We start from the raw sequence: 22,934 nt of genomic DNA on the forward strand, positions 1-22,934 counted from the left end.
GGTAGACGGCTGCGTTGACCCTGGATCTCAGGAAACAGAGTGGACCGACACCAGCAGATGACATGGCACCCCAAACCATCACTGATGGTGGAAACTTTACACTAGACTTCAGGCAACGTGGATCCTGTGCCTCTCCTGTCTTCCTCCAGACTCTGGGACCTCGATTTCCAAAGGAAATGCAAACCAAACCAACCCAAACCATCAGTGATGGTTAGAGCACTTCATGCTTCCTGCTGCTGACCTGGAATTTTGGATTTTCATTTGTTGCCACTTCAAATCATCAAAATTAAATGAAATAAACATTTGAATGCATCAGTCTGTGTGCAATGAATAAATATAATGTACAAGTTACACCTTTTGAATGCAATTACTGAAATAAATCAAGTTTTTCAAAATATTCTAATTTACTGGCTTTTACCTGTAAGCCTTGCTTGTTCAATATTCAATGCAAAACTTGTTTGGGTCCCTATTAAAAGGTTAATTTGTTCAACCTTGGCCCGTGGCTTTGTTCAGTTTAAAATGTTGGCCCACTCTGTATTCGAGTTTGACACCCCTGTTCTAGAGCTATCAACAAAAACAAAGAATGCATTCGGTCAGCCTCGATGAAGGAACTTCCAGTATATTGAGGCTCCAACACAGATAACAACACACTGGAGAACACCGGTATGACCAAAAAATTCAGTGACACGTCAAACCTGCAAGCGAGGAGAGGACCACGTAGCGGCGAATGGAAATGGTTGGTGTGCGGCTCAGTTTAGTGCGTGTTGTCTGATAGTGTGAAAAATCCAGTCCATCTTAGTGGTCCACCCCCCGTGGTGAGCGTCATTCATTTGTTTCATAAAATAGTCCAACGCCTCCTGCATCAGGAACAAAAACAGAGAGACAGGAGTAACAGGCGGTACAATGATTTTCTGAAATTGGGTTAATAAAAGTTTTCGTTTTTTTTGGTGATAATATGCACTGGATCTGATTGATGTCCTGCTTTTTTTTTTCGACCTTGAAGCATCCATCCATCCATCCATCCATTTTTTACCGCTTGTCTCTATCACGGGGTGCTGGAGCCTATCCCAGCTGCACTCAGGTGGAAGGCGGGGTACACCCTGGACAAGTCACCACCTCATCACAGGGCCAACCCAGATAGACAACATTCACACTCACATTCACACTAGGGATGTCCCGATCCGATATTTGGATCGGATCGGCCGCCGATATTTGCCAAAAAAATGCGTATCGGCAAGGCATGGGAAAATGCCGATCCAGATCCAGTTTAAAAAAAGAACTCGGGTCCGTGTTTTTCAACGCACCGATTTAAATAATACATTCCAATTTTCTGCTGCTCCGTAATTTCCGTTCCGCATTTTCCAGCACACCTTCAACACATCCACAGGTCTGTGGAATCTCACGCAGTTGCTTTTAGCTGCTGGCATTACACGACAGGCTCTTCTCACTCTTTCCTGTGTCTCCCTCTCACAGACAGCGAGCGCACCTTCTTACACACGTCACATACTGTCACGTCATACGTCACATACTGTCACGTCATACGTCACATACGTATACGTCCTCCCCGAGCAGAGAGGTAGCAGCATGGCTAACGTTAGCTGTGATGCTAGCGCAGCCGCTAAGGTGCGCGCCTGCTCAAACGTCCTCTGCGCACGGCAAATCTATGCCACGCACAAAATCAAATAAAAAAATAAGCGCACAACAATTTTCGACACACGGACACGTCAGAGAAAACCGTTTTCGTCACCATTGTTCAAATATTGTAATGTCTGTCGAGACGCTTATCTCCGTTCGGTGCCACACGTCCACACCATCAAAATGCTGAGGCAAAAATTTCAAGATCAACACCGTCTGAAAAAATTAGTGATCTATTTAGTTGTGATTTCCTTCTCTGCATGAAAGTTTAAAAGTAGCATATATGAATGCAGTATGAAGAAGAATGTTTTAATGTAGACACGCAAGCCTTGAAAGACAATTTTGAAAATCAAGACTACATTTCCTGCAAATGGGTGCATTTCTACCCTATATTTTAACTTTAGATTTACTCTCATATCAAAGTCTTATGGCTGTCTTTTTGACACTTACATCCGGCGCCCCCCTCCACACCCCGGATTATAAATAATGTAAATAATTCAATGTGATTATCTTGTGTGATGACTGTATTATGATGATAGTATATATCTGATAGTATATATCTGTATCATGAATCAATTTAAGTGGACCCCGACTTAAACAAGTTGAAAAACTTATTGGGGTGTTACCATTTAGTGGTCAATTGTACGGAATATGTACTTCACTGTGCAACCCACTAATAAAAGTCTCAGTCAATCAATTAAAACACATATAATCATCATACTGATGTGATTATATGCATCAAGTGTTCATTCAAGGCTGAGGCAAAATATCGAGATATATATCGTGTATCGCAATATGGCCTTAAAATATCGCAATATTAAAAAAAGGCCATATCGCCCAGCCCTAGTTCAATGATGCCATTTCTGTTTGTCATGTATAATTTTGTCTATTTTGTGTTTATCCTTGAATAAACAGGTCAGTTTCTTGTTACCAACCATTGTGTATTATTCAAACTCCCCTAATTCAGCTGGCTAGTTGTTATCAAGAGTACTTAAAACCCTTTTCAACATGATTCTGACAACTAAGTATGCTAAATAACTTTAAACTTTAATACATGCTCGGATAGGCCAGTATCGGTCAGTATCGGTATCGGAACGGAAGTGCAAAAACAATATCGGTATCGGATCGGAAGTGCAAAAACCTGGATCGGGACATCCCTAATTCACACTAGGGCCAATTCAGTGTTGATATATTTGTGTGTATATGCCAATCAACCTATCCCCAAGTTAATGTCTTTGGAGGTGGGAGGAAGCCAGAAATAGAGGCATAATGGCGTTAATTACTTGATGGCAACTAGCAAGGTAACAACTCAGGTCAATTTGCTGCAGTATATTGTACAGGAGCAGGGCTGTATCACATTTGGCATGTTTATTATTAATCAAAAAAAAAGACAAATGACAAAAGACAATGTTATCATGAATATTATACCTGTTCAGTTTTTTCCAGTCCAAGTGTCTTCCTAATGTAAGCAATGTCATCAAATGACTGCAACTCAGGCATGCCGGAACCCAGCATCATGGAGAATAGGTTGATGAACAGGTTAGCATGCTGCCGGATTGCAAGGTAAGCTTTATAACACATTTCCTGGAACCTGGAGGGTTAAGACACATTAATGATTCAATCAGGTAACACTACAAAGCCAATGTTTCACCCTCAGCAAGACCAGACAGTATTAATAAAATAACATGCTCATTGCTCACTGGTTTGTATTTAAAAATGGTGTGACAAGGAAGAGTACCTTTCAAACTCTTTGGTTTTGGCACACTCCTGGGAACCCTTACTGATGACAATGAGGAAGTCTTGGGTCAATACAAAGGGCACTCGCTCTCTCTTATAGCCAAATTTCTTCTTCTTGTGATCCAGGAAATGTCCAAAGTCTATATGGAACAACTGGGGGACAACAAAGTAAATCTTTGACCACAACATGACCACGAGATTTTATACCAACTCTAAATTTAAACGATGCAAGCATGTTTAACACATATAGTTAATAAATTAAAGGTGTTTAATGATAATGCAATCATGTTTAACACATAGTTAATATTGTTAATAAATTAAAGATGTTTAATGATAATACAAGAATGTTTAATACATATAGTTAATATTGTTAATAAATTAAAGGTGTTTAATGATAATACAAGTATGTTTAATACATATAGTTAATATTGTTAACAAGTTAAAGGTGTTTAAAGATAATGCAAGCATGTTTAATACATAATAGTTAATATTGTTAACAAGTTAAAGGTGTTTAATGATAATACAAGCGTGTTTAATACATATAGTTAATATTATTAATACGTTAAAGGTGTTTAAAGATAATACAAGCATGTTTAACACATATAGTTAATATTGTTAACAAGTTAAAGCTGTTTAATGATAATACAAGCATGTTTAACACATATAGTTAATATTGTTAATAAGTTAAAGGTGTTTAAAGATAATGCAAGCATGTTTAACACATATAGTTAATATTGTTAACAAGTTAAGGTGTTTAAAGATAATACAAGCATGTTTAACACATATAGTTAATATTGTTAACAAGTTAAGGTGTTTAAAGATAATACAGGCATGTTTAACACATATAGATTCCTTTCTTTCATGAAGACAAGAATATAAGTTGGTGTATTACCTGATTCTGATGACTTTTGCATTGATTAGAATCAGACAGTAGTGCTAAAAACGTCCGCATTTTCGAATGGAGGAGAAAAAAAGTCCTCCTTTCTGTCCAATACCACATGAAAGTGGTTGGTTTTTGGCATCTTATTTGTCCAGCTTCCGTACTCCTTTGTATACACTTTACAAGAAATACATTGTCGGCAAACTCCGTAGCTTGCTAGCTTGTGCACACCAGCTTTCTGAGACTCATTTTGTTAGCGCAGGCAGGATGAAGCAGAGCTTTTATTGTGCAACTGTGCAGTCGGTCTTTGGAGTTTTGACGCCAGGTACAGCGCCAGAGTCTGTTGAAATAAAGTGTTTCTCGCCTTTCAGTCGGTAATTTTAATGAGCTGGCAGCAGCCAGCGTCATCTCAGAAGACCCTCGGGTGCCGTGAATGTCAATAAAGTGACGAAAGTGATGTCATAGTGAAGATTTATGATCGCTCATTTTTAGGACTATTTTTTTTAATGCCTGGCTGGTGATCGACTGACATACCCTCCGAGATAGACCGGTAGCTCGCGATCGAAGTAATGAGCACCCCTGCTTTAGGGCATGGGTGTCAAACTCAGGCCCGTTATTTATTATTTTATTTTCACATTTATTAGCCTGTGGAAAAAGTTAATGTTGATATTTACCTCAGAAGGCTGCAAATAGAAAAGAGGCATTCAATTTTTATTTAAATTGTATTTGATATGCCATTGATATTTTTTAATTATTATTATTTGAAACTGGATTTTGCATGTCACTATAAAGTTATATAAGCCTTGCTTGTTCAATATTCAATGCAAAACTTGTTTGGGTCCCTATTAAAAGGTTAATTTGTTCAACCTTGGCCCGCGGCTTTGTTCAGTTTTAAATTTTGGCCCACTCTGTATTTGAGTTTGACACCCCTGCTTTAGGGGCTCTGTAGATACATGGCAACTATTACATTGAATAAATACAGTAGTAAAAAGTGGATTATGAACACAACAGTGCTTCATGTAGCCACACACTGTCAGAGACAGGCATGGACAAACACAGCTCATGAGCATTAAAGGCCTACTGAAAGCCACTACTACCGACCACGCAGTCTGATAGTTTATACATCAATGATGAAATCTTAACATTGCAACACATACCAATACGGCCGGGTTAGCTTACTAAAGTGCAATTTTAAATTTCACGCGAAATATCCTGCTGAAAACGTCTCGGTATGATGACGTCAGCGCGTGACGTCACAGATTGTAGCGGACATTTTGGGACAGCATGGTGGCCAGCTATTAAGTCGTCTGTTTTCATCGCAAAATTCCACAGTATTCTGGACATCTGTGTTGGTGAATCTTTTGCAATTTGTTCAATGAACAATGGAGACAGCAAAGAAGAAAGCTGTAGGTGGGAAGCGGTGTATTGCGGCAGGTGTTGTGCTGGATAACGCACCCCCGCCGTAGAATGCACCCCCTGACTGTTTTGCCGGATAACACAGCCGGTGTTTCATTGTTTACATTCCCGAAAGATGACAGTCAAGCTTTACCATTGGCCTGTGGAGAACTGGGACAACAGAGACTCTTACCAGGAGGATTTTGAGTTGGATACGCAGACGCGGTACCGTGAGTACGCATGCAGCTGCGGCTTCCAAACATTTGATCGCTTGCCCGTACATGCGTGCCGCTATGTGCATGTCACGTACGTAACTTTGGGGACTTTGAGGAAATATATGTGCTGTATGAACTTTGGGGAGGTGAACAGTACTTTGGGCTGTGGGCTTGAGTGTGTTGTGCAGGTGTTTGAGTTGTATTGGCGGGTTATATGGACGGGAGGGGGGAGGTGTTTGTTATGCGGGATTAATTTGTGGCATATTAAATATAAGCCTGGTTGTGTTGTGGCTAATAGAGTATATATATGTCTTGTGTTTATTTACTGTTTTAGTCATTCCCAGCTGAATATCAGGTCCCACCCGCCTCTCACAGCATCTTCCCTATCTGAATCGCTCCCACTGCCCTCTAGTCCTTCACTCTCACTTTCCTCATCCACAAATCTTTCATCCTCGCTCAAATTAATGGGGAAATTGTCGCTTTCTCGGTCCGAATCGCTCTCGCTGCTGGTGGCCATGATTGTAAACAATGTGCAGATGTGAGGAGCTCCACAACCTCAAAACAATCAAATATGGCAATATCGTGAAATGATCAAGTATGACACATAGAATGGACCTGCTATCCCCGTTTAAATAAGAAAATCGTATTTCAGTAGGCCTTTAAAGCCACAGACACACAAACAGCATGTTCCTAGTACAAACTTTAAAATTGTCTGAATTCCAGCATCAAGGTTATTGTTTAGGCAATCAACGTTGAATTCACCATTGTGGGACCTCAGAGGCCTACTTAAAATCATTGAAAAATTGTACAATAGGAGACATTTAATCAGAATCACAATAAGATTTATTGTCAAGCAAGTATGTTTATTAACACACAAGGAATTTGACTTGGGAGCAAATTTCAATCTGGTATCAATAATTTCAAAATTAATATCTCCGTGTTATATACCTCCTTAAGTTCAGTTGCTCCAAACTCTCTATCAGTGATAAGAGCCTCGTGGGAGAGCGATCTTAATACCAACATATCCGATCAACACTGGAACTCTGCCCTGAAATTGGTTCACTCCTCCTCAATATGTGCCCGTCATAGTCTCATCCAATGCAAAGTAATCCATAAAATTCACTACACTAATTCAAAACTATCCAAAATCTACCCCACTGTTAGCAATACCTGCAATAGATGCAAACAATCTCCTGCTGATCACGTCCATATGTTCTGGTCCTGCTCTAAACTATGTTCCTTTTGGGAGGACATTTTTGACACAATTGGAAAAGCATACGGTCAAAATTTTCCTCCCAACCCATTATCAGCTATTTTTGGCGTATGCCCCGATAACATGTGCCCGGTACCACTAATACGCGTTGTTGCTTTTACGACCTTGCTGGCCAGGCGATTGATCTTGTTCAATTGGAAGCTGGCTCGCCCTCCATCACACGGCCGTTGGATTAGAGAGTTTCTCTACAATCTAAAACTGGAAAAACTTAGGTTTTCGCTAAAAGGCTCGGCTCAAGCATTTGAAAGCTCATGGAGTCCTTTTTTGCTGTATGTCAACTCTCTTGACCTATGACCAGATGCAGATGAGGAATAATCTCCCTTTTATTTATTATTATTATTTTATTCTATTTTTATTTTACTATATATTATTATTATTATTATTACATTTTTATTTTATTATTATTATTATTATATATTTTTTATATATATATATATATATTTTTTTTTTTTTCTCCCTCTCTCTCCTTTTCAGCCCGTCTGTCTGTCTCTGGCCTCGTATAGGTGTGTGTGTGTGTGTGAGAATGTGTCTGTCTTTGTCTTGTTATATAAGTGTGCCATTTGTCCCTCATTGGTGGGACCTGAGTGGGGTGGGATGGTGGGTGGGTGGGTGGTTTGGGTTTTAAGGGAAAGGGTGTGAATAATTTACTGACTTCAAAATTGTACTATTTCGACTTGCACTTTTTTCTGTCTATTTGAAAATGCCAATAAAAAAAGTTGGGGGGAAAAAAAAAAAATGGTAACACATTACAGTTGTGTGTGTGGTTACCTGTCCATCGTCTTTGACCATAATGTTGCTGTTGTGCCTGTCTCCAATACCAAGAATAAACGTAGCTACGCAGTAGCCAGCACATGACCTTGTGAAAAGATCCACCGCCATATCATACCTGCAATCAATTACATACAAATAACAAAAAAAATGGAACATCAAAGCATGATTAGGCCACAGAGATGGACATGGTGCAGTGAAATGATGTGGTTAAAAATGTGGAAAGGACTTACATCTCGCCCTTGTTCTTATCTTTGAGCCACTGATGCAGAGTGTTTGAATTAAACTGCAAAGCCCCTTTCAAGCCACCTTTACACTGAATCTGCATGATAGTGTGTGAGCTACGAACCACTTCAATGAGTCCCACACAGTCTCCTAATGACAGACAGCCGTATGGCAGCATGCTGGGGGCAAAAACAAACACGCAAGTCCACACATGAGATCATTTCTTAGTGGGAGATATACAGGTAAAAGCCAGTAAATTAGAATATTTTGAAAAACTTGATTTATTTCAGTAATTGCATTCAAAAGGTGTAACTTGTACATTATATTTATTCATTGCACACAGACTGCTGCATTCAAATGTTTATTTCATTTAATTTTGATGATTTGAAGTGGCAACAAATGAAAATCCAAAATTCCGTGTGTCACAAAATTAGAATATTACTTAAGGCTAATACAAAAAAAGGGAATTTTAGAAATGTTGGCCAACTGAAAAGTATGAAAATGAAAAATATGAGCATGTACAATACTCAATACTTGGTTGGAGCTCCTTTTGCCTCAATTACTGCGTTAATGCGGCGTGGCATGGAGTCGATGAGTTTCTGGCACTGCTCAGGTGTTATGAGAGCCCAGGTTGCTCTGATAGTGGCCTTCAACTCTTCTGCGTTTTTGGGTCTGGCATTCTGCATCTTCCTTTTCACAATACCCCACAGATTTTCTATGGGGCTAAGGTCAGGGGAGTTGGCGGGCCAATTTAGAACAGAAATACCATGGTCCGTAAACCAGGCACGGGTAGATTTTGCGCTGTGTGCAGGCGCCAAGTCCTGTTGGAACTTGAAATCTCCATCTCCATAGAGCAGGTCAGCAACAGGAAGCATGAAGTGCTCTAAAACTTGCTGGTAGACGGCTGCGTTGACCCTGGATCTCAGGAAACAGAGTGGACCGACACCAGCAGATGACATGGCACCCCAAACCATCACCCAACCATGCAAATTTTGCATTTCCTTTGGAAATCGAGGTCCCAGAGTCTGGAGGAAGACAGGAGAGGCACAGGATCCACGTTGCCTGAAGTCTAGTGTAAAGTTTCCACCATCAGTGATGGTTTGGGGTGCCATGTCATCTGCTGGTGTCGGTCCACTCTGTTTCCTGAGATCCAGGGTCAACGCAGCCGTCTACCAGCAAGTTTTAGAGCACTTCATGCTTCCTGCTGCTGACCTGCTCTATGGAGATGGAGATTTCAAGTTCCAACAGGACTTGGCGCCTGCACACAGCGCAAAATCTACCCGTGCCTGGTTGACGGACCATGGTATTTCTGTTCTAAATTGGCCCGCCAACGCAGTAATTGAGGCAAAAGGAGCTCCAACCAAGTATTGAGTATTGTACATGCTCATATTTTTCATTTTCATACTTTTCAGTTGGCCAACATTTCTAAAAATCCCTTTTTTGTATTAGCCTTAAGTAATATTCTAATTTTGTGACACACGGAATTTTGGATTTTCATTTGTTGCCACTTCAAATCATCAAAATTAAATGAAATAAACATTTGAATGCATCAGTCTGTGTGCAATGAATAAATATAATGTACAAGTTACACCTTTTGAATGCAATTACTGAAATAAATCAAGTTTTTCAAAATATTCTAATTTACTGGCTTTTACCTGTATACACAGTGGCAAAGATAGAGAGCATGTACCGTAGGTCCAGTCCCTGATTCTGCCAAATATTCTCCATGATTTTGATAATCTGTAGAGTCAGCATATCCTGTCGCAGATCTACAACACAAGGACAGTCATAATTAATGTTTGATAACAAAAATGATACCAGCCCTTAAACTGCTGTTACATATTTACGATATTTTAGGATATGTGTGTATTATTGGTTTTATTATGTAGCTCATGTATTTTTACCATCTCCGTTTTTGAAGATAATCTCATTGTTCTGAAAGAGCAACTCAGACATTATGTCTGGATTTTCCCAGTTGAGCCACAATGGTCTTTTTGCAGATGACATGATCCTGCATTCATCTAACCTGTGCAGAAATAATCATGCATTATTTATGTGTCCCTTTGTTGTACCTGTCTCTTAGACGCACTACACATCCAAGGTATTCTATTATATTGTGTTCTATCCTTTCACACCCATTCACACGCCCCTAACCTCAGACTGCCCAGTTGGTTCGCAGGGTTGAGAGGAGATGTGAAATTCTGTAGCGCGTCCATGTAATCGGGTCTTTTCATTTGGTCCACAAGGAACCGCATCTGGACCTTCACACAGAACCACACAAGTTAATTGTTATATAAATAGGCATGGACATGATGCTTTGTTGAAAAAACGAGATTGCTTTCTACTAACAAAAAGTATGACAACGAAAAGGTGGAAGCACAGCCTTATAGTACTAGATTGTAAGTGTTGCTTCTCCAAAAACTCTGACCTGGTAAATACAGCAAGGGCTTAGAAAAGTAAAAGACGGAATCAAGAATATCTAAACGGCGGACATTTATCCACGAGAATATGGAGAAGCTGCGGTCTGCGTGTTTGGCGGAGAAGCAGTGAGAATTAAATACACTCAAAGTCTGATTTACCGCAGTCCAAAATAGAGATATAAACGGCGGACATTTATCCACGAGAATATGGAGAAGCTGCGGTCTGCATGTTTGGCTGAGAAGCAGTGAGAATTAAATACACTCAAAGTCTGATATACCGCAGTCCAAAATAGAGATATTGTCAGGTTCAAACACTGATGACATCTATTAAACAAGACAAGAAGCAAGGAATTAAACAGACAGAATTCAATTTGGCTCAATTCAGGAGAAACGTCTGGACTGTACACTTTGTACAGTTCCACCACGCTCTGACGAAAGATTGTACGACTCCTCTTTTATTTGGACTTTCCCTGATTACATGGCAACAGCTGTTTCTAAAGGGAGGGGGGGTCGTAAACAGCCGCCGCTTTTGATTACAAACAGTTCAAAGAAACAGAACACCTTCATGTTGCTTCCCATCCTAAACAGTGGAGTTTTACAAGCCTTCTTCTTGGTAGGATCAAAGACAGCTTTTGTCTTCTCGCCGGGAACTTATGGCAACACAAAGTTTTGTGATAACTTAGATACAATTATTCTGACAGATATTCTATATAATTGGTATGGCCTAGGCCTTGTGGGAGCCTTATGGGAATAGGTTCAGAGTGGAAGCCTGCTTGGCCACCTCCACTCCCTCCCCAACTCTCTTCTTCTCACCCATTTTCCCTCTACATTGTGCAGGTTTCACAACTGCATCTAATTTGGCCCAATCAGCTGAAAAGCGTTATCAGCTGAAAACCCCACGACCTGATACCAGGGTGGAGGCGATGTCAGAGTTGGTTGGAAGAGGGGGGAAAGGACTGGACGAGACTGGCGAGTGGAAGAAAAGGTGGCGGAAGTAACGAGAGAAGAAAAAAATGTGAAAAGAGAGCTTAGGAGGAAAATTTGAAAGGAGATGCAAGGAAGAAGATTGCGAGGGACAAAGTCATCCTAAAATTTGAAGTCAGTTTTTTAGCACTAAGCCCAGTGAGTAAGACTAAGAGAGTGAAGAAGGAAACAGGAGAAGTTTAAACAGGGAAAGTTATAGGAGATGGCAATCTGCTGATGAAATGTAAAAATGAAATAGAGCGATGAACCTTAAAAACATTTTTTCGAAAGGAAGTGATAGAAAGCAAGGTTGTGGGTGAAAGGAGAGGAACTAACAACGAACAAACAATGGGAGACCGGGCTTTCTGCTCCGTCGCTCCCAGTCTGTGGAACGCTCTCCCTGACCACCTGAGGGCACCACAGACTGTAGATGCTTTTAAAAAGGGCTTAAAAGCCCTTCTTTTTAAAAAAGCCTTTTTTTTTTTTTTTTAGATATACAGTGGGGCAAAAAAGTATTTAGTCAGCCACCGATTGAACAAGTTCTCCCACTTAAAATGATGACAGAGGTCTGTAATTTTCGTCATATGTACACTTCAACTGTGAGGGACAGAATGTGAAAAAAAAATCCAGAAATTCACATTGTAGGAATTTTAAAGAATTTAATTGTAAATCATGGTGGAAAATAAGTATTTGGTCACTTCAAACAAGGAAGATTTCTGGCTCTCACAGACCTGTAATTTCTTCTTTAAGAAGCTCTTCTGTCCTCCACTTGTTACCTGTATTAATGGCACCTGTTTGAACTTGTTATCTGTATAAAAGACACCTGTCCACAGCCTCAAACAGTCAGACTCCAAACTCCACTATGGCCAAGACCAAAGAGCTGTCAAAGGACACTAGGAAAATAATTGTAGACCTGCACCAGACTGTGAAGAGTGAATCTACAATAGGCAAGCAGCTTGGTCTGAAAAAATCAACTGTGGGAGCAATTATCAGAAAATGGAAGACATACAAGACCACTGATAATCTCCCTTGATCTGGGGCGCCACGCAAGATCTCATCCCGTGGGTTCAAAATGATCATGAGAACGGTGAGCAAAAATCCCAGAACTACACGGGGGGACCTGGTGAATGACCTGCAGAGAGCTGGGACCAAAGTAACAAAGGTTACCATCAGTAACACACTACGCCGACAGGGAATCAAATCCTGCAGTGCCAGACGTGTCCCCCTGCTTAAGCCAGTGCATGTCCAGGCCCCTCTGAAGTTTGCCAGAGAGCACATGGATGATACAGCAGAGGATTGGGAGAATGTCATGTGGTCAGATGAAACCAAAATAGAACTTTTTGGTATAAACTCAACTCGTCGTGTTTGGAGGAAGAAGAATACTGAGTTGCATCCCAAGAACACCACACCTACTGTGAAGCATGGGGGTGGAAACATCATGCTTTGGGGCTGTTTTTCTGCTAAGGGGACAGGCCGACTGATCCGTGTTAAGGAAAGAATGAATGGGGCCATGTATCGTGAGATTTTGAGCCAAAACCTCCTTCCATCAGTGAGAGCTTTGAAGATGAAACGTGGCTGGGTCTTCCAGCATGACAATGATCCCAAACACACCGCCCGGGCAACGAAGGAGTGGCTCCGTAAGAAGCATTTGAAGGTCCTGGAGTGGCCTAGCCAGTCTCCAGACCTCAACCCCATAGAAAATCTGTGGAGGGAGTTGAAAGTCCGTGTTGCTCGGCGACAGCCCCAAAACATCACTGCTCTCGAGAAGATCTGCATGGAGGAATGGGCCAAAATACCAGCTACTGTGTGTGCAAACCTGGTAAAGACCTATAGTAATCGTTTGACCTCTGTAATATAACCTTTGTTGGCAATAACAAAGTATTGAGTTGAATTTTTGTTATTGACCAAATACTTATTTTCCACCATAATTTACAAATAAATTCTTTAAAAATCCTACAATGTGAATTCCTGGATTTTTTTTTCAAATTCTGTCTCTCACAGTTGAAGTGTACCTATGATGAAAATTACAGACCTCTGTCATCATTTTAAGTGGGAGAACTTGCACAATTGGTGGCTGACTAAATACTTTTTTGCCCCACTGTATGCATACTAGTTATAGCTATTTGGCTGTTCTAGTTTTTATTTTTATTTATTTCTCTATTTTCTTTTTATTTATTTTGTTATTTTTTTTAATACACTGTAGCACTTTGAGATTGTTTACTCAATATAAAGTGATTTTTACAAATCAAATCTATTATTATGGTGGTGACAGGCATCCCTGTACAAGCCAAACTGGAAGAAATAAGAGAGGAAATCAAAGCGGGACATGTCACTGAAATTAAGAAACTGTTTGCGTTGAGAGAGCGAAAAATAACAAAGTGAGTTATTGATGTTGCGTTTTGAGGAAGAAGTATTGCCAAGGCGCATTATAACAGGATACGTTCGACCGTATGTTCCACTGCCGACAAGGTTAAAGTTAAAAAGTTAAAGTACCAATGATTGTCACCCTGAGATCGGTAGGTCGTGAATTCAAACCCGGCCGAGTCATACCAAAGGCTATAAAAATGGGACCCATTACCTCCCTGCTTGGCACTCAGCATCAAGGGTTGGAATTGGGGGTTAAATCACCCAAAAAATGATTCCCGGGCGTGGCCACCGCTGCTGCTCACTACTCCCCTCACCTCCCAGGGGGTGATCAAAGGGTGATGGGTCAAATGCAGAGAATAATTTCGCCACACCTAATGTGAGGTGTTATAATTGTCAAAGATATGGACACATAGCGAGAGTATGTCGATCTAATCAACGTTGTGGACGGTGTGGAGGAGAACACGATTATGGAAAATGTGGATGCAATGTCACTGTTAAATGTTGTAACTGTGGGGGATGTCAATCGGCAGCTTACGGAGGTTGTGTGGTCAGAAAACAAGAAGCAGAAGTTCAGAAAATTAAAGTAGAGCGAAATATCACATATTTTTATCAATACAACTACCATAAAAGTTATTCAACTAAGCACACCAAGTTAATGCAAAGTGGGGCTGTTATTTATTTTGGAATCAGAATACCTTTATTGTCATTGTATGGAAACAACAAAATTGGACAGCAATCCAGCTCAGTGCTTTTAAAACAACCTACATAAAATAGTCTTAAGACAACAAACAATAATAAAAAAAAATGTAAAATTTAAAAACATAATAAAATGTTAAAAACATCTTGCACAGCAGATCTCTATCAGAGCTAAGCAAGTTAATAAAGTGGTGAGTGTTCAGGTACGTGTAGAGCAGGGGTGCTCATTACGTCGATCGCGAGCTACCGGTCGATCTCGGAGGGTGTGTCAGTCGACCGCCAGCCAGCCATTAAAAAAATAGTCCTAAACATGAGCGATCATAAATCTTCACGATGACGTCACTTGATTGACATTCACGGCACCCGAGGGTCTTCTGAGATGACGCTGGCTGCTGCCAGCTCATTAAAATTACCGACTGGAAGGCGAGAAACACTTTATTTGAACAGACTCTGGCGCCGTACCTGTCGTCAAAGCTCCAAAGACTGACTGCACAGTTGCACAATAAAAGCGCTTCTTCATCCTGCCTGCGCTACCAAAATAAGAGTCTCAGAAAGCTGGCGTGCACAAGCTAGCAAGCTACGGAGTTTGCCGACAATGTATTTCTTGTAAAGTGTATACAAAGGAGTACGGAAGCTGGATAAATAAAATGCCAAAAACCAACCACTTTCATGTGGTATTGGACAGAAAGGAGGACTTTTTTTCTCCTCCATTCGAAAATGCGGACCTTATCAGCACTACTGTCTGATTCCTATCAATGCAAGTCATCACAATCAGGTAATACACCAACTTATATTCTTGTCTTCATGAAAGAAAGGAATCTATATGTGTTAAACATACTTGTATTATCTTTAAACACCTTTAACTTATTACCAATATTAACTATAAGTGTTAAACATGCTTGTATCATCTTTAAACACCTTTAACTTGTTAACAATATTAACTATGTGTTAAACATGCTTGTATTATCTTTAAACACCTTAACTTATTACCAATATTAACTATAAGTGTTAAACATGCTTGTATTATCTTTAAACACCTTTAACTTGTTAACAATATTAACTATGTGTTAAACATTCTTGTATTATCATTAAACACTTTTAATTTATTAACAATATTAACTATATGTGTTAAACATGCTTGCATTATCACTAAACATCTTTAACTTGTTAACAATATTAACTATATGTGTTAAACATGTTTGCATTATCTTTAAACACCTTTAACTTAACAATATTAACTATATGTGTTAAACATGCTTGTATTATCATTAATCACCTTTAACTTGTTAACAATATTAACTATATGTATTAAACAAACTTGTATTTTCATTAAACACCTTTAATTTCTTAACAATATTAACTATATGTGTTAAACATGCTTGTATTATCATTAAACACCTTTAACTTGTTAACAAAAACATATGCTTCATAAATAAGTAAATATAAATTATATATATGAATGAGGTAGATCCCCACGACTTGATCAATTGAAAAGTAGCTTGCCTGCAGAAAAAGTGTGAGCACCCATGGTGTAGAGTTTAGGGCAATAACAGGATAGAAACTGTTTTTCAATCTATTTGTCCTTGCTTTGATGCTCTTATAGCGCCTCCCTGAGGGCAAAGGTTGAAGCCAGTGGTGACCTTGGTGTTATTTTCTTTACATTATTTTTTACCTGAAATGATCCAAACAAACAGTCGTCAGCACGTCACATCTTGGTTGATCGTGGCAATCTCGGGTCATCTTCCATGTGCCCAGAAATACGGTTAGGAATGCGATACAAGCGAGTTTGATTCCTTCCACCTCGATTGTGGCAGTAAGTCATCTTTGAATATTATTGGATAAATTATCGGAGACAATTAGCGTTTCACTAACTTCCGCCCTTCAATATAGATATTGGCAATGCATTGTGGTAAATGTAAAAAAAAATCAAAACCCCTCTATTGTGTTTCAAACAATATTTCTTATGCATCCATCCATCCATTTTCTACCGCTTGTCCCGTTCGGGGTGGCGGGGGTGCTGGAGCCTATTTCAGCTGCATTCAGGCGGAAGGCGGCGTACACCCTGGTAGGGATGTCCCGATCCAGGTTTTTGCACTTCCGATCCGATACCGATATTGTTTTTGCATTTTCGATCCGATACCGATACTGACCGATACTGGCCTATCCGAGCATGTATTAAAGTTTAAAGTTATTTAGCCTACTTAGTTGTCAGAATCATGTTGAAAAGGGTTTTAGTACTCTTGATAACAACTAGCCAGCTGAATTAGGGGAGTTTGAATAATACACAATGGTTGGTAACAAGAAACTGACCTGTTTATTCAAGGAGAAACACAAAATAGACAAAATTATACATGACAAACAGAAATGGCATCATTGAACTAGGGCTGGGCGATATGGCCTTTTTTTAATATTGCGATATTTTAAGGCCATATTGCGATACACGATATATATCTCGATATTTTGCCTTAGCCTTGAATGAACACTTGATGCATATAATCACAGCAGTATGATGATTCTATGTGTTTTGATTGATTGATTGAGACTTTTATTAGTAGGTTGCACAGTGAAGTACATATTCCGTACAATTGACCACTAAATGGTAACACCCCAATAAGTTTTTCAACTTGTTTAAGTCGGGGTCCACTTTAATTGATTCATGATACAGATATATACTATCAGATATATACTATCATCATAATACAGTCATCACACAAGATAATCACATTGAATTATTTACATTATTTATAATCCAGGGTGTGGAGGGGGGCGCCTGATGTAAGTGTCAAAAAGACAGCCAAAAGAGTTTGATATGAGAATAAATCTAAAGTTAAAATATAGGGTAGAAATGCACCCATTTGCAGGAAATGTAGTCTTGATTTTCAAAATGTTCTTTCAAGGCTTGCATGTCTACATTAAAACATTCTTCTTCATACTGCATTAATATATGCTACTTTTAAACTTTCATGCAGAGAAGGAAATCACAACTAAAAAAATCACAAATTTTTTCATACGGTGTTGATGTGGAAATTTTTGCCTCTGCATTTTGATGGTGTGGACGTGTGGCACCGAATGGAGATAAGCGTCTCGACAGACGTCACAATATTTGAACAATGATGACGAAAACTGTTGTCTCTGTCGTGTCCGTGTGTCGAAAATTGTTATGCGCTTATTTTTTTATTTGATTTTGTGCGTGGCATATAATTGCCGTGCGCAGAGGACGCTTGAGCAGGCGCGCACCTTAGCGGCTGCGCTAGCATCACAGCTAACGTTAGCCATGCCGCTACCTCGCTCTCTGCTGGGAGAGGACGTATACGTATGTGACGTGTGACGTGACAGTATGTGACGTGTGTAAGAAGGTGCGCTCGCTGTCTGTGAGAGGGAGACACAGGAAAGAGTGAGAAGAGCCTGTCGTGTAATGCCAGCAGCTAAAAGCAACTGCGTGAGAATTGTGGATGTGTTGAAGGTGTGCTGGAAAATGCGGAACGGAAATTAGGGAGCAGCAGAAAAGTGGAATGTATTATTTAAATAGGTGCGTTGGAAAACACGGACCAGAGTTTTTTTTTTAAACTGGATCTGGATCGGCATTTTCCCATGCCTTGCCGATACGCAATTTTTGGCAAATATCGGCAGCCGATCCGATTCAAATATCGGATCGGGACATCCCTACACCCTGGACAAGTCGCCACCTCATCACAGGGCCAACACAGATAGACAGACAACATTCACACACTAGGGCCAATTTAGTGTTGCCAATCAACCTAACCCAAGGTGCATGTCTTTGGAGGTGGGAGGAAGCCGGAGGGAACCCACGCAGTCACGGGGAGAACGTGCAAACTCCACAAAGAAAGATCCCGAGCGCAGGATCGAACCCAGAACCTTCGTATTGTGAGGCAGACGCACTAACCCCTCTCCACCATGTTATATTTTTTATCTAAAAGTTATTTTTTCTTTAGAAAAGGCTTGATACAATTCAGAGGTTTTGGGGAGGACAAACACTGATTAAATTGCAGTTAGCATAGCTGCTTTTGTCCTCTGAAGCCTACAAGAAAGTGATGGCTTGATGTTTTTTCATCATCACTTTATTTTGTAATGATAAACAGTTTAATTGTGTTTTATTGTAACTTACAGCACTGTAGCTAATGGGTCTGTTTTATTTATGTTATATTATCTGAGCAGACAAAAACCAACAAGTTCAACATTCAATCGTTGCTTTTGTATTTCTCAGAAAAGTGCTTCTACCGTTTATTATAAGTTTATTTGAGCATTTTGTATGGACCTGATTACCTTATTTTAGTACCGTAAATGGCTAAGACTGTATCTGATAAAAAAAACAAAAAAACTTAATGAAGCCACTTTCTTTGGTTATATATAATCTTTTTGATATGTCACAATACCACAGTTTTTGTCAAATAGTGGAGCAGGTGTGCTCATTTTAGCTATTAATCTCAGCACAAATTGTTTTATTAGATTTTTCGTATGTTAAAATGTTTAATAAATCGTGCACCTGAGTAAATGTTGCTAGTCAAATATAATTTATCATTACTTATTGTATGAAATAATTCAAGGCTGTCAAAAAATGTTTATAGTTAAAAAAAAAATTCCAGGCAAATTGATGCACTTTAAATATTTTCTGTGACAGCCTAACACATGTAAAAAGTTATTCTTTTTAGTAAGTTGATTGGCAACACTAAATTGGCCCTAGTGTGTGGATGTGAGTGTGAATGTTGTCTGTCTATCTGTGTTGGCCCTGCGATGAGGTGGCGACTTGTCCAGGGTGTACCCCGCCTTCCGCCCGATTGTAGCTGAGATAGGCTCCAGCGCCCCCCGCGACCCCAAAGGGAATAAGCGGTAGAAAATGGATGGATGGGAGATGATCTATATGTTTATTTTTTGTTGTCTTTAATGTTAATAAGGATAAAATTTTATGCAGAGGTGTACTTATAACAATTTATCGACAAATTATACTATTTATAGTCGCGGCAGGGAGTTGGAGGGGCGCAAAATGTTTTTTTTTGCCTAGGGGTGTTGTGGCAGAAAATAGAGAAGCACTGCAATAATGTAATGAATTTAAATGAAAATCTGCTGGGTCAAAAAGTATACATACAGCAATGTTAATATTTGCTTACATGTCCCTTGGCAAGTTTACCTGCAATAAGGCGCTTTTGGTAGTAATTTTTGACCACTCCTCTTGACAAAAATCTTGACAGTTCAGCTAAATTTGTTGGTTTTCTGAAATGGACTTGTTTCTTCAGCATTGTCCACACGTTTAAGTCAGGACTTTGGGAAGGTCATTCTAAAACCTTCATTCTAGCCTGATTTAGCCATTCCTTTACCACTTTTGACTACTTCCAGAAGGTCTTATCTTTGTCCATGTGATGTCAAAAATTGAGCTGTTTGGCCACAATACCCAGCAATATGTTTGGAGGAGAAAAGGTGAGGCCTTTAATCCCAGGAACACCATCCCTACCGTCAAGCATGAAGGTGGTAATCAGAGGTGGGTAGAGTAGCCAGAAATTGTACTCAAGTAAGAGTACTGTTACTTTAGAGATTTATTACTCAAGTAAAAGTAAGGAGTAGTCACCCAAATATTTACTTGAGTAAAAGTAAAAAGTATGTTGTGAAAAAACTACTCAAGTACCGAGTAACTGATGAGTAACATACACACACATATTATATATATATATATATATATATATATATATATATATATATATATATATATATACATATATATATATATACACACACACACATTTATATATATATATATATACACACACATTTATATATATATATATATATACATATATATATATATATATATATATAATATATATATATACACACACACATTTATTTATATATATATATATATATATATATATATATATATATATATATATATATATATATATATATACACAGTATATAATTTATATTTATTTATTTTGCCGTTTTTGTTTACATGTTAAAGGTGTTTTAATGAATATACATGCATGTTTAACACATATAGATTCCTTTCTTTCATGAAGACAAGAATATAAGTTGGTGTATTACCTGATTCTGATGACTTGCATTGATTGGAATCAGACAGTAGTGCTGATAGCGTCCACGTTTTCAAATGGAGGAGAAAAAAGTTCCTCCTTACTGTCTAATACCACATGAAAGTGGTTGATTTTTGGCATCTTATTTGTCCAGCTTCCATATTCGTTTTTATACACTTTACAAGAAATACATTGGCGGCAAACTCCGTATCTTGCTAGCTTGTTTGCGCTGGCTTTCGGAGACTCTTGTTTTGAAAGCGCAGGCGCGATGGAGCGGCACTTTTATTGTGAAGACAGGAACTGTGCAGTCAGTCTTTAGGCTTTTGACGGGATGTACGGTTGAAATAAAAGGGTCTTTTTTCCTTCACACTTTTGATTGATTGATTGAAACTTTTATTAGTAGATTGCTCAGTACAGTACATATTCCGTACAATTGACCACTAAATGGTAACACCCCAATAAGTTTTTCAACTTGTTTAAGTCAGGTCATGTGACCGCCTGGCTCTGTTTGATTGGTCCAACGTCACCAGTGACTGCATCTGATTGGTGGAACGGAGTGAACGTCACCAGTGACTGTATTTGTTGAAACGCAGGCACTATGAAGGTCTGTCTGACAGACCAAAACAAACAAAGCGTGCATTAACAGATCGATAAAAAATAGTAGCGAGTAGCGAGCTGAATGTAGATAAAAGTAGCGGAGTAAAAGTAGCGTTTCTTCTCTAAAAATATACTCAAGTAAAAGTAAAAGTATGTTGCAATAAAACTACTCTTAGAAGTACAATTTATCCCAAAAGTTACTCAAGTAGATGTAACGGAGTAAATGTAGCGCGTTACTACCCACCTCTGGTGGTAATATTATACTCTGGGCCTGTTTTGCTGGCAATGGAACTGGTGCTTTACAGAGAGTAAATGGGACAATGAAAAAGGAGGATTACCTCCAAATTCTTCAGGACAAGCTAAAATCATCAGCCCGGAGGTTGGGTCTTGGGCGCAGTTGGGTGTTTCAACATGACAATGACCCCAAACACACGTCAAAAATGGTAAAGGAATGGCTAAATCAGGCTAGAATGAAGGTTTTAGAATGGCCTTCCCAAAGTCCTGACTGTGTGACGTGAGGACAATGCTGAAGAAACAAGTTCATGTCAGAAAACCAACACATTTAGCTGAACTGCACCAATTTTGTCAAGAGCAGTGGTCAAAAACTCAAGCAGAAGCTTGCCAGAAGCTTGTGGATGGCTACCAAAAGCGCCTTATTGCAGGTAAACTTGCCAAGGGACATGTAAGCAAATATTAACATTGCTGTATGTATACTTTTGACCCTCACATTTTCAGTAGAGCCATAATAAATTCATAAAAGAACCAAACTTCATGAATGTTTTTTGTGAGCAACAAGTATGTGCTCCAATCACTCTATCACAAAAAAATACGACTTGTAGAAATGATAGGAAACTCAAGACAGCCATGATATGATGTTCTTTACAAGTGTATGTAAACTTTTGACCACGACTGACGATATGTGTACCGTATTTTCCGCACTATTAGCCGCACCTAAAAACCACAAATTTACTCAAAAGCTGACAGTGCGCCTTATAACCCGGTGCGCTTTATATATGGATTAATATTAATATTCATTTTCATAAAGTTTAGGTCTCGCAACTACGGTAAACAGCCGCCATCTTTTTTCCCGGTAGAAGAGGAAGCGCTTCTTCTTCTACGCAAGCAACCGCCAAGGTAAGCACCCGCCCCCATAGAAGAGGAAGCGCTTCTTCTTCTACTGTAAGCAACCACCCGCCCCCGTAGAAGAAGAAGAAGCGCGCGGATATTACGTTTCATTTCCTTTGTGTGTTTACATCTGTAAAGACCACAAAATGGCTCCTACTAAGCGACAGGTTTCCGGTTCATGAAAAGACGCAATCTCTCCATCCGCACACGGACTACTATTTCACAGCAACTGCCTAAAGACTTTCAAGAAAAGCTGGCTACTTTCCGTGCATATTGTAAAAACAAGATAGCTGAAAAAAAGATCCGGCTAGAGAACATTATCAACATGGACGAGGTTCCACTGACTTTTGATATTCCTGTGAACCGCACTGTGGATACAACGGGAGCACGTACGGTGAATATTCGCACCACAGGGAATGAGAAGTCATCCTTCACTGTGGTTCTAGCTTGCCATGCTAATGGCCAGAAACTTCCACCCATGGTGATATTCAAAAGGAAGACCTTGCCAAAAGAGACCTTTCCAGCCGGCGTCATCATAAAAGCTAACTCGAAGGGATGGATGGATGAAGAAAAGGTGAGCGAGTGGTTAAGGGA

The 22,934-nt window shown here is 39.4% G+C and overlaps 1 protein-coding gene across 3 annotated transcripts in view; it reads right to left on the reverse strand.

The window, feature by feature from the left end:
- Positions 1 to 413: 413 nt before the first annotated feature.
- Positions 414 to 22,934, reverse strand: part of LOC133616357 (phosphatidylinositol 4,5-bisphosphate 3-kinase catalytic subunit alpha isoform-like) — a 75,526-nt gene continuing 53,005 nt past the window's right edge. For all 3 annotated transcript variants that reach the window (XM_061975514.2, XM_061975512.2, XM_061975513.2), the window contains 8 exons: positions 10,283 to 10,389; positions 10,033 to 10,154; positions 9,819 to 9,897; positions 8,137 to 8,307; positions 7,904 to 8,021; positions 3,374 to 3,525; positions 3,064 to 3,226; positions 414 to 857 (listed from right to left, as the gene is read on the reverse strand). In XM_061975514.2, coding sequence (XP_061831498.1) covers positions 750 to 857; positions 3,064 to 3,226; positions 3,374 to 3,525; positions 7,904 to 8,021; positions 8,137 to 8,307; positions 9,819 to 9,897; positions 10,033 to 10,154; positions 10,283 to 10,389 — 1,020 coding nt within the window. In that variant the 3' untranslated portion in view covers positions 414 to 749. The remainder of the gene's footprint in view (positions 858 to 3,063; positions 3,227 to 3,373; positions 3,526 to 7,903; positions 8,022 to 8,136; positions 8,308 to 9,818; positions 9,898 to 10,032; positions 10,155 to 10,282; positions 10,390 to 22,934) is intronic.

Source organism: Nerophis lumbriciformis, linkage group LG14 (genome assembly GCF_033978685.3).
Source record: "Nerophis lumbriciformis linkage group LG14, RoL_Nlum_v2.1, whole genome shotgun sequence".
NCBI classification, from domain to species: Eukaryota; Metazoa; Chordata; class Actinopteri; order Syngnathiformes; family Syngnathidae; genus Nerophis; species Nerophis lumbriciformis.